Consider the following 12,476-nt stretch of genomic DNA (forward strand, 5'->3'; position numbering starts at 1 on the left):
TAATTTTCCCACTGTGCCTTATTGAAGTTTTCATAATTCAGTACCTCTTTCGAATGTTCCCTTAACTTTCTTTATTCCGAGAAAAGAGCCCCAGTTTCTCTAGTCTTTCTTCAAACCAGAATTCTCTGAACCCTAATATATTTAGCGAATTCATCAAAACCATCTCTTTGACCTTGATATCTTGCCTACAATAAGGTGGCCAAAATGGGACATATTATTCCATCTGTGGCCTAAGCAATAATTTGCACAAGTTTAATATTACTACTTTGATTTTGTGTTATCTACACCAATTTATAAAGCTTAGGATCCCTCAATTTTTGTAAGCAGATTTACCAACCAATTGTACTAGTCTTAAAAGATTTCTGTATCTGATCTGCGCTTCACCCTAATATTTTCTAAATCGGGTTTGACCTTTTTGTATTATTAGCCCTAAATTTGTCAGATGCTTCTTGCCAATTATCACCCCATCAATCTACTCTCAATCACCAGCAAATTGATGAATGGTGTTATTAACATTTACCAAGTAACACCAAATATCTGCTCACTAATGCCAGGATCACTCCACTCTGGATCTCATTACAACCTTGACCAAAACAGACTAGAAAGAGCCGAATTTCAAGGTAAGGAGAAAGACTGACTGCTCTTGATATCAAGGCCCAGTGTGGCATTAAGAAGTCTTAGTAAAATTGAATTCAATGGGAATCTGAGAAAAACTTGCCAAAAGCTGGAGGAGTCACACCTAGCACAAAGGAAGATGTTTGAGATTGTTCTGGGGCTGAGACAATAGGCCTCCAACATCACTGCAAAAGGTTGTCAGGATAGTGTCCTAGGCATAACCATCTTCAGCTGTTTCACTTATTTTTACCCCATAAGTGTCGAAGAGGAGATGGTCACTTATGATTACAAAGTGCTTAATTCTACTTGCAACTCAAATAATAGTAGTCCATACCCAAATGCCATGAAGAGATATTAATCTCAATAATGTTATTGAAAATTATTTTCATAATGGAATTGTAGTGGGTCTGTGTGTATGTGGTTTGACTGTGCGTGTCTTAATTGGATTAAAGCCAGCTAGTCTGGGTGTTTTGATGTATAGTAGTTTTGAGATGTTAATTAGATAAACGCAAGGAGGATAGAAGATAAAAAGTGTAAATTTGCATTTGTTGAATAAAACATTCAAGAGTGGGAGTAAAACCTTGCACCAGCTAGAAGATGCCAAGCAACATGTTTATTTTTTCTAATAAAATTGATGGAATGAAAGGATATTATTGTTAGGAGATGTAACGTTAAAGGCCTAGTGATACAATGAAAAATTTACATTCAAAGGAAAAGCTAGGTATAAACAGGAAGGAGTTTGTGTGTGTAAGTCAGAGGCATTTAAGATCTAACTGGCCTGTAAGCCTCCAACTGTGTTTGCAAAGGAACCTCATTTTGAATTCGTAAGGTCAATTGTGCTTTGCCTGGTGTCTGTTTAAAGTCTATGGGTGCCTTGGTGGAGATTTACCTGGGAGTGATTAATTTGGGGATTTGTTTAAAAGTTATGGTAGTAATTTGTGGACATGTGCATGTGTTTAATTTGCAGTATATTAATAAATGTTTAATTTAGCTTTATATAAAAAACCTGTTAAGGCTCGGTGGTCTTATTCCTGAATTCAGAGCTGCATCTCAAACATACCAATTGAAAGTATAGATTATTGCAGTTGTTTCAAGTTTCCCTCTGGGATTTAAACAACTCAACCTTTACCAACTAGTGTGCCATAACATGCATGTACTGACACTTGGATAATATTCAGGCTTGGTGGAAAGTGGCAAGTAACATATGCGCCCTAAAAATGCCAGCTCCATCTCAAACAAGAGTGTCTAACCACCCTGTTTGACAATCAATGGCATTACCATTGCCAAATCCCCTGCCATTGAGATCTTGGGGGCTCACCATTGACCAGGAACTTAACTGAGCCAGCCACAAATACTGTGACTATAAGAGCCGGTCAAGGGGTTGGGAATTCTGCAATGAGTAATTCATCTCCTGACTCCCCAAAGCCTGTCCACCATTAAGTCAGGAGTGTGATAGAATACTCTCCACTTACCTGAATAAGTGCAGCTCCAACAACATTCAAGAAGCTCAACATTATCAGGACAAAGCACCCCTCTTGGTTGATACCTCGTCCAACACCTTAAACATTCATTCCCTCCATCACTGGCAGTTTGTGGCTGCACTGAAGCAACTCAGTTTCTTCAACAACACCTCCCAAACACACAAAGTCTACCACCTAGATGTACAAAGGCAACAGGCATATGGGATCACCACCACCTCCAAGTTCCCTGCAGGTCACACACCGCACTGACTTGGAAACATTTCACCATTCCTTCAATGTTGCTGGGGCAAAATCCTGGGACATCCTACATACAGAACTGTGGGAGTACCTTCACCATACAGACAGCAGTGTTTGAAGGCAACAGCTCACTAACACCTTTGTCACAGCAATTAGGGATGGCTAATATATGCTGGCCTTGCCATCGAATAAGGTAGACCATGGTAGAGAATCCCCCAGCAGATTTCTCAACTAGTACATCAAGGAAGGGTCTACCACAAGCCTATCTTCACTGGGCAATACACATATTGGGATTCTTACAGTTCCACATGCCATAAGATTGGTCTTATTGGCAACCTTGTAAATGTGAGCCATTTGCTCACCATGCAAGTTTGATGCTGCAATAGGGCACACCAAAGGCATCCTGCAGGATAATGGCTACCTTGATCAGATCATTTTGCACTATATATCACACAAACTCATGAATGGGCCTAAGGCCGTTACTTTCAGGCCTGAAAAGTTCCCAGTCTACCTCAGATTACCCTGGAAGGGCAAGGTATTGCAAAAATTTGAGCAACAGGTGAAGCTAGCTGTTTCATACTAATACTATGCAGTAGCAACATGAGTGGTATTCACCACTAACAGGATGCTGCGTCAAGTCAAAAAGATGTTCTATCACACAAATGAGTAATGTGGTATATGAATTTCAGTGCCAGTGTGATGCTAGGTATGCAGGCCATACATCCCAAAGACTGGCAGATTGTATCAAACAGCATGTCCCAACTGCTGTCCGCAACGGGCAGGGTACAGACCATAGCCAACCAGCCTGTGCGCAAAACTGAAAACAGAATGTCCAACATTAGATGTGATTGAGGATTATTTAGCAAATGCTGTCCAACACGCTAAAAATTATTCTGACAACCAATTTAAGGTTGTTAGTTGGGCTTGCAATGTGGCACATTTGCGTGTACTGGAAGCTACATATATTAATAGACAGGGGCCTATTCTTTGCAGACAGAAAGAACATGCACATATTTTGTTTAGCTGAAACAAGCACAATGTAAGCGACAACCATTCGCTAACTCATTCTACAGGGCAAGGTTTTGACCAATCATGGTCAAGCTGCCTGGTTTAAATGTCAAACAATGCTTGGCAGTTAACTGTCAGTCACCATCAGTGGTGCATTCTCCATGGCAAAGCCACTTGCCAACCAATCAGCACTTGCTTCACATACTGTATAAATTGTTGTTTTCCCCCTTATAACGGCATTGTTGCGGGGGTCCTGAGGAACATAAAACAAAAAGCTTAGTTCTTTTTTGGCAATACTTCCTATATTATTTCTAAATTCTAACGCTGTAATGGATTCTTTCATTAACATCGCCAATTTTCCTACCCTTTTTCTTTTGCTTTCCTTCCAGAATATTTTGAGATTAGGAATATGTTCAGCTACCAGTTTCAGCCGAACCCAAGACACAACTATTATTATATTATACCATGACCTCACAGAACTTTGTACCTCTAGTCTACCAATTTATGTGCTCGTATTTATACACAACTCAAACCTTTCTGCTGGGCAATCTTACCCATAACTTTAAACGGTGGAATTTTAAAACAAAACACAACCATAGATCATGAATTATAGTGGAGTAAGAAGCAGACTTAAAAAGATCAAATTTGATAAGAAATCAAATTAAAAATTAAAGCGAACACCACATTTAGTCCATTCCTTCTAATGGGCTTTTAGAATTTACACAATCATGAACTCTATCCAATTTACTAAGAGAAATGAGTATCAGCAAATTTTCCTAAATTTCTTGATCCCCAAATGCAGAGAGCTCTGGCAAATCAATCCAACATTATGAAAATTTAAATGTATGCATTTCACAGGTGGCATTTCAGAGCACAGTAAGAACACAGGGGCAGGGATAGGCCATTCAGCTCCTAAGCCTGTTGATCATGGCTGACCTGCATATTATCACCATCTACTGCCTTGGTTCTATATCATTTAATACCTCTGCATAACAAAAAAACTGTCAATCTGAGTTTTGACAGTTTTAACTGATCCAGTCTCAAAAGCTTTTTGGTGGTGGTGGTGGGGTTGGGGAGTGGGCGGCAGTGAGGAAAACAAGAGTTCCAGATTTCCACAATCCTTTTTCTGATGAACTTCCTGACATCATCCCTGAACACCCTAGCTCCAATTTAAGGTATGCTCTCTACTTCTGGACTCCCCCACAGGAGGAAATTGTTCCTCTGTTTACCATTTCAAATCTTATAAACACCTCAATTAGATCACTCCTTCATCTTCTAGACCTAAAGGTAGCGCAAGCCAAATCTATGAAATACATCGTAATTTAACCTTTTAAGATGGGTGAATTTAGTCCAGGAAGACAGCATATCTTTTAATATTAAGAAACATTTGATTACAACAATGCATTCCAAATCAGTAGAGTATCTTTTCCCTTTTAACATTATGGCACACCTTTACTGTTTGTAGTTTCAGGAATACACTCTGATGCCACAAGCAAGCGCTTCACTGAGGCAATGTATTTGATTACAATCACCCTGCCTTCAATAATTAATCTAGCATAATTGAGTACTTATTTAGCAATTGCCACTGAAGCTCAATGCAACATTTTTGTTGTAGAAAGCCCTTTAAGTTGCCTTAATATCCACATAACTGGAAATCATTCCCAGTGAGACCAATCCGAGCAGTTTCAGCAGCACTTCAGATAAAACTTATAGCAAATTAAGTAGGTTTTTGACAGTGCGTTCCTGACATATTGACTTGCTCACGTGAACTGCTGAGAGAATACTTTATTCCAATTCCTCCAAGCTATAATTTTCTCTAAGCTGTTTTATACCTCATGACAAAACAAATTATTTAAGCACCAGGGTTCTGAGTAAATTAAACAGCCTTATTGATTTTGTGAATTCTTTTGTATGTTAAAGTACATCACCACTGCACTACAATACTATTTACCTGGCAATATCCTATGTTAGGATTTCGGAAAGCATAGGCAGTGAGTACCCTTCGCAGAGCACCAATTCCCATCTCATTTTGAAATGCTGGATGCTCAGGAAGTGAGCGGTGTAAATCCCGCTCTATTTCTTCTGTGGCCAGGTTATACTTTCCAATGGATTTTTCCACCAAATCAGAATAATATCCAGGGTGGGTGGCCATCTCATTAATGGCGCCTGAGGACCAAAAAAAGGGTGATTTTAAATTTCACAAAAGGAACAAGATTCTGTATTTATTTCACAATATTTCCAACATCAATGTTCAGCTTCAACATCTTCCTCTAAATCTGGCCATTAAAAAGTAAGAATGGTGAAAAAGGATTGAGAAAGGAAAGGCAAGGGCACTCAACACTCCACACATTTCCAGTTCAAGGTGCAATGTACAAATGCTGTCTATTATTTCCTCTTTTAAACATTGTCAATTTAAAGTCAATTTTGTTATTCGTTCATGATCATCTCTGATTTCTCTCCTTTAAAGTGAAATGATGGCAACTTCTAGCCCAAGTAATTCTCCACAATAATTCATTCCACAAAGGTGGTGTTGCCTGTCTGGAACTGGAGTGCTGTGCTATAATAATGGGCTTTATATAGCATCTCATCCTTTGAAATTAACCAGGTTTGAATCATGTCAGGCTACAATATGACCCAAATTCAGTCCACTGAAATCAAACTCACATTAGCTACATGAATTCTAATTAACATAAAATCCATGTAACAACTTTAGAATAAGACTTCAATAGTACAATCTTAATTGCCTACTGTGATTTTGAATTTTGTCTTGCCTATGTAAACAATGAAATGCTCAAAAATATATTGTACTACATAACTTTAGGCACACAAAATATCTAATTGCTGGAATAAAAAGATAAAGGGCAGAATTCTTCGCTCAGCGTGTACCCAACACACTCGAGCATGAAATAGCACGTGATGACGTCGGGTGAGTGTCCCGATGTCATCGCTCACTCACATAGTATCTCAGTTGACGGGCGCGCGCACGCGAGTCGACAGCATGCCTGCTGACAATTAAGAGGCCTATTAAGGCCATTAAAGCAGTAATTAACTGAGATTTTTCATTGCCCGTCCAACATTATGGGCAGAATCTGCCTACAGGGCGAGCGGGCCCGACCCAATCTCCGGTAGGCAGGGAGCCGATCCCCGCCGGAGAAGCGGGCCCCGCCACCATTTTAACTGGGCAGGCCAATTAAGGCCCGCCGAGCATGACGCTGAGCGGGAAGCACTGTGCACTTCCTGTGCGGGCAGGGGGGATTCCCCAAATGCAAGAGTGTGCTCTTTCTCACATGTGTACGAAAGAGCGCACATCTCCCTGAGGTTAAATGCTGCCTCAGGGAGATCACTGAAATTTGTACAAACATTAATAGAGAAAAAAAAAATCCTTAACATGTTCCCCTCAGAGATGGGACATGTCAATGAATTTCACTAAAACTTTTTTAAACCCTACTTGAAACCTCATCTGCCGGTGGATGAGGTTTCATGTTTTTTCTATCCCCCACTGGGGCTCCTGGCCTGCCTGCCAACCTTAAGGTTGGATGGGCAGTTCCTTTAATTGTTTTAATGATCCTGTCAATGGCCTCAATTGGCCATTGACAGGTTGGCGGGCCCGCAGCTGATTTTGCTGTGCCCCCGCCTTCCTGAGGATTTAAATGGGGCGGGATGACATCAGGGGTTCCCCCGACGTCATCCCGCGTCATTTTGCGCATTGGTGAGTGGGCCCTGCCCTCTGCTCGCTGACAGCAAAATTCAGCACTGCAGTTGGTGGGTGGGTGGATTGGCCAGGTGGCTTTTACATTTTTCAGGCAACATCATCCACGGGCGGGATGAGATTTCCAATATTAATTTTTTTTAAAAAATAAAAACATTTGGACAGAATTTTCAACATCCGTAAGTTCTGGTGATTGATTCTGACGTGTGGATATTTTCTCCCGGTTTTTAAAATCTTTATTGTTTGCATTTAAATTCTTCAGCTCCCTGACGCAGCTTTCTGCCTTCAGGGAGTTTTCATTCCATGTTCCCTCACACCGACTTCAGTGCTCGCCCTCCTCCCGCACCCCCCCACCTCAGCAATGCTGAGCCTTTCAGTGTGTCTTTCACGCTGACTGGCCTTTAACTGGCCAGCCAGTGTGAAATCGCGGTCGGGGGTCCATTCCCTGGCCCACCAATCACGGATGCCCGCAAGCTAAAAATTCTGCCCCAAAAAGATTGCAATAAAAGAAACACTGAATAAGACAGGAACAATACAGACTTATCTATTTAACTAAAAACTATTTTGCTAAGTAATCTTTATGATATTTTCAAAAAAACACTGCAAGTTTGGTGCAGATCTAATTTTCTGTCTTTGTGCACCTGAAAACAGTAGCCAAAGCTCCCCCCTCATGCTTTCAGGAATGCCTTTCAGTACAAGCTCCTGGGTTTTCTCTGTGCGATACATACATACTCCACGGCCATATTCAGCGAAGTGGATCTGCCAGGACTGTTCTTTCATTAGTTCCTTTGCCTGATTGTCAAATACAATGTAATAAATCAATGTATCAAATTCTGGATTCAATGATTGAACATTTGCAATGTGAACTTTCTAAAGTTTGAATTTTCATTTATGAATTACATCGATATCAAAAAGACACAGCTAACACTTAATTATCATAGCTGCATTTTAAAATAATTGTAAGCAATATTTATGGCAGTAAAGTGTAAAGCATAAAATTAGTTATACAACCGAGGCACCTTTAAAATTCTTTTTCATCAGTCATATCCCTCCCCCATCAGTTTTCTTTAAAGGCACCTTGCTATGAATAACCAGGCACATGCTTCACTGGCTAAGATAACACCAGTGATAACTCTGCAGTCCTATTTCTCAGTTTGAATTTCAATCTTGTAGAAGGCAGCAGTTTTCCAGTGGGGTGATATTTCAACAGGCCGTTGGTAGAAGTGGTAGGATTTAAGATATACCACAATTCTCACAATGAGCTCCTTAGCATGCCTCTTGCAGATAGGTTTTATGGGTTGGGGGTTGATGCCTTACTTGGGGATTGTGTAGATATGTCCGAAATGAAATGAAGCGGAAAAAATTATGTTTTCTTTCTAGAGTTAATGGTACGTTTTTCAACCAAGTTTTTGCTTGTGTGTAATTGCGCACAATGCTCTATTACTTCACTCATTATTGTGCACCAGATCAGGTCATATCAAACAAAAAGAATTCAGTGAATTCTACTGAGAAAATATGCACCAACTTAATATCAGAGCAACAATACAAATGTGCAACAATACAAATGTGCATGTTAATAAAAGCTAGTTAATTACATAAATGCATCAATAAGCAAAATGTACCACTTTAGGATTGAATTCTTCAGGTGACCTGCGACGGTACATTGTCATGAGTGTCTGGGTGGCTATTGGAACACTATTTCCATTTAGGTTGAACTGTCGCTCTCCATCCATTTCAGAGGTAGAACTGAAACTTCTCTGTGGACTACCTGAAACAATACTGCTTTGTCTGGAAAATACCTAGAAGGCAAATAGTTGGCAAACTGTTCAATACTATATCATGATGCTCAGATAAGCTTTTAATGTCATCAATGAACATATCCAATAATAGTACATATTCCTTGAAACAAACATTTTTGAAGAGGCAGTGAACTTGAATGTTCCAATATTTTATTGCAAACAAGAGCTCCCGGAAGACTGTTGCCAAAACTTGGAGAAGTTCAGACAGAAAATTTCTCTTGGCTTTCTCCTATGCTTAAATATAACATCAACCTCAATTATCATGATTCATCAGGTAATTTTATTCCACAAAAATATTTATCCAGTAAGTTTAAATTACCAATATAACCATTGTATTATTCACTGTATTGCAAAAGACATAGGCAGAAAGCAGCAGTATGTGATTTGCCTATAATTAATAATATTCAGCTAAACAATTGAGTGCTCCCTTTATTTTATCCAACAACATGGCCTAAGGCCAACCTCAATGGAGCAGCATCTATTATGAATTTTTCTTTTTCTTGTACCTAGAAGTACTTATGTGCCCAAATTTTACATACAGAATAATGATGATGTGAACAGCATCACCATTATGGAGTAAATTGGACAGCAACTTCCGGGATACACAAATGCACTGTTAAAACAAGGAAATCCAGATAACATTCCGAGTTACCATGCTCCTTCATAGGCTCTACTATACTAGTACTTCGCTGAGAAACTAGGCAATGAAATCCATGTAAAGGTGTGAAGTTTCATTAATTACCTGTCAGGCAGCCGAGGAAAAAGTTAGGGCTGGTGTATTCTGGTGCATGTACATTTTTAACAGTGTGATCAGTAAAATTAACTGTCAAACAATCTCTCTGGCCCAGGAAATTTAAAATCTTACAGGTGTGAAGTCACATTCCTTCAGAATTAGTTAATATTGGAGATTTATTAATTTTAATTAATTTTTTTTTCTGTCTCTTATCTCTCTCTTAATCCCATCTTTTTTCCAATCTTTATTTTGCTTTCTGGGCATAACTTATTTTGAATTTATAATTACTAGTTTAAACTCTGCATGTCTCAGTGAAGATTCTTTGATCTTGTTTGACCAGCATTGCCTTTTCTTATTCTACTCACAAACGCCACAAAACTCCAGTAAAGGCATAGAGCTGAATCAGATGTCTGGTGAGACATTTCTCTCAAAAGCCCTCAGAAAAATCTATGCGCAAGTCAGCATCATTTCTTTTTTTACACTGACTGCAAAATTTGGATGATGATCACCTGGAACGAGAATTCCAATCTATTTCTCAGCTGGAGACTTACAGCTGCCTAGAATTTGAATTTATGGAAAATGCCAAGACTCATTTCATTTAGAGCATTTACAGTCTTCAAAAGTGAGACAAGCAGTGAGCCTTTTATCTCATCTCGAACTGGATTCAAACATAGGAAACAGATAAGAAAGCAGTCTATGCTAGCTCACTGCAATAACCAGTGCTACATTTGATTAATTATGCAAACCAGAGTGTGCTTGTAAAAATGAAAGTACATACATCAATTGGCTAGGAATACAAAAAAAAAATGTTCACCAGCTTCCTTTTTTCACTTTAGTATAATTTTCAATATGTTCCAAAATGTTATCTTCCATTATTGTACAAGCCCCAGCTATGCCTGTCTCTTTATGGGGTATGTGGAACATTCCTTGTTCCACTCCTACTCTGGCCCCCTCCCACAACTCTTTCTCTGGTACATTGATGATTACTTCGGTGCTGCTTCATGCTCTCGTCGGGACTTGGAAAAATTTATTAATTTTGCTTCCAATCTCCACCCCTCCATCATTTTCACATGGTCCATCTCTGACACTTCCCTTCCCTTCCTTGACCTCTCTGTCTCAATCTCTGGTGATAGACTGTCCACCAATATCCATTACAAGCCTACCGACTCCCACAGTTACCTCGACTACAGCGCCTCTCACCCCGCTTCCTGTAAGGACTCCATCCCATTCTCTCAGTTCCTTCGCCTCCGTCGCATCTGTTCTGATGATGCTACCTTCAAAAACAGTTCCTCTGACATGTCTTCCTTCTTCCTTAACCGAGGTTTTCCACCCACGGTCGTCGACAGGGCCCTCAACCGTGTCCAGCCCATCTCCCGCGCATCCGCCCTCACGCTTTCTCCTCCCTCCCAGAAACATGATAGGGTCCCTCTCGTCCTCACTTATCACCCCACCAGCCTCCGCATTCAAAGGATCATCCTCCGCCATTTCCGCCAACTCCAGCATGATGCCACCACCAAACACATCTTCCCTTCGCCACCACCAAACACATCTTCCCTTCACCACCACACGCATCCCCCACCTCCACCTTAAACCAGCTTATATTTCACCCCTCTCCTAATATTCACTCAGTTCTGTTGAAGGGTCATGAGGACTCGAAACGTCAACTCTTTTCTTCTCTGCCGATGCTGCCAGACCTGCTGAGTTTTTCCAGGTAATTCTGTTTTTGTTTTAAGCTGAAGTACAAAGCAATTTAACTTTATAAAACTTGGTTGTGTGATATGTTCCTTTAGCTTTGAAAAAATCTATAACCTTTCCATTTATAGCTATGTGACAATTTTGATCGAATTCTCCAAAGAAGGAGCAGTAGTTATAGCCTGGTAGTATGGTCATTTTTAATGTTGTTTGTTGAAGAAATATTTTAAGCATATTTCATAACATGGTTGATAGACTATTATTCAATGTAACCTATCTAATTTATTCAATAGTTTAACTTAGCTAATGTTAATAAAAAACATACCTTTATACAAAGAAATAAATTAGTTTAAAACTCAGTGAAAAAGTTTGTGAAATTATGAATTGTTCAGAATTTAAAATAATCTTGATTTAAAATTATTCCATCTCCTCAAAATACTTCAGACAGAAAGGAATTCCAATGTTTCAAAATTTAACATGTACACTACTAGCTTTTTTGAAATCTGATTTTCAGGTTTTTCTGTTCCACATACCTCATCATCAGAATTAAGACTTCCTACAATTTCTTTATCAAAGCAAATTTTTGATGTTGTTTGCTGTAGAAAGTCAGAAATTCTTTGCACAAGGAAGTCACGGTCCTTGAGATTGGCAAAAAAGAAAGTCATCCTGTTCTTGGTACTGATAGATAATGGGCTTGGAAGCACACTCGAACTGTCTGCTTTCTCCACTATTGTCACCTAAGAAAAAAATAGGTACATCTCTTTCAAGGTGCCGTTTGGTTTACCCTCACATCAACAAGTTCAACCCTTAATTATTTATGAAAAACTAAAAAAAAGTGCACCATGACACCACATTACAGATGAAACATGTTGCTCCTCAATGAGCTGCTGGACCTTAGTATGATAATGATTCTGCTATTCCCATTTACAGCTCCTGTAGATCCATCTTTTGTTTCTTTACTTGTCCTATTACTATCTCCTTTCACCATTTCTCCTCTCCTGCCTTCCACCTCAACAGAACTCCCTTTCCTTACCTCCAGATTTGCTTAAAACCTGTTACATCTCTAATCTTTTCCAGTTCTGACGGACGGTCATTGACGTAAAACGTTAACTGCTTTTCTCTCCACAGATGCTGCCAGACTCGCAGAGTATTTCCAGCATTTTTTGCTTATATTTCAGATTTCCAATATCCTCAGCATTTTG

The 12,476-nt window shown here is 39.5% G+C and overlaps 1 protein-coding gene across 4 annotated transcripts in view; it reads right to left on the reverse strand.

The window, feature by feature from the left end:
* tbc1d9 (TBC1 domain family, member 9 (with GRAM domain)) overlaps positions 1-12,476 on the reverse strand; it is a 72,306-nt gene that overhangs the window by 31,968 nt on the left and 27,862 nt on the right. For 3 of the 4 annotated variants that reach the window (XM_041190678.1, XM_041190680.1, XM_041190681.1), the window contains exons 7-10: positions 11,808-12,011; positions 8,673-8,849; positions 7,692-7,842; positions 5,293-5,507 (exon numbers count right to left, since the gene is read on the reverse strand). In XM_041190678.1, the coding sequence (XP_041046612.1) occupies positions 5,293-5,507; positions 7,692-7,842; positions 8,673-8,849; positions 11,808-12,011 (747 nt within the window). The remainder of the gene's footprint in view (positions 1-5,292; positions 5,508-7,691; positions 7,843-8,672; positions 8,850-11,807; positions 12,012-12,476) is intronic. The other variant, XM_041190679.1, reaches the window with a different exon arrangement.

Source organism: Carcharodon carcharias, chromosome 1 (genome assembly GCF_017639515.1).
Source record: "Carcharodon carcharias isolate sCarCar2 chromosome 1, sCarCar2.pri, whole genome shotgun sequence".
NCBI lineage: Eukaryota > Metazoa > Chordata > Chondrichthyes > Lamniformes > Lamnidae > Carcharodon > Carcharodon carcharias.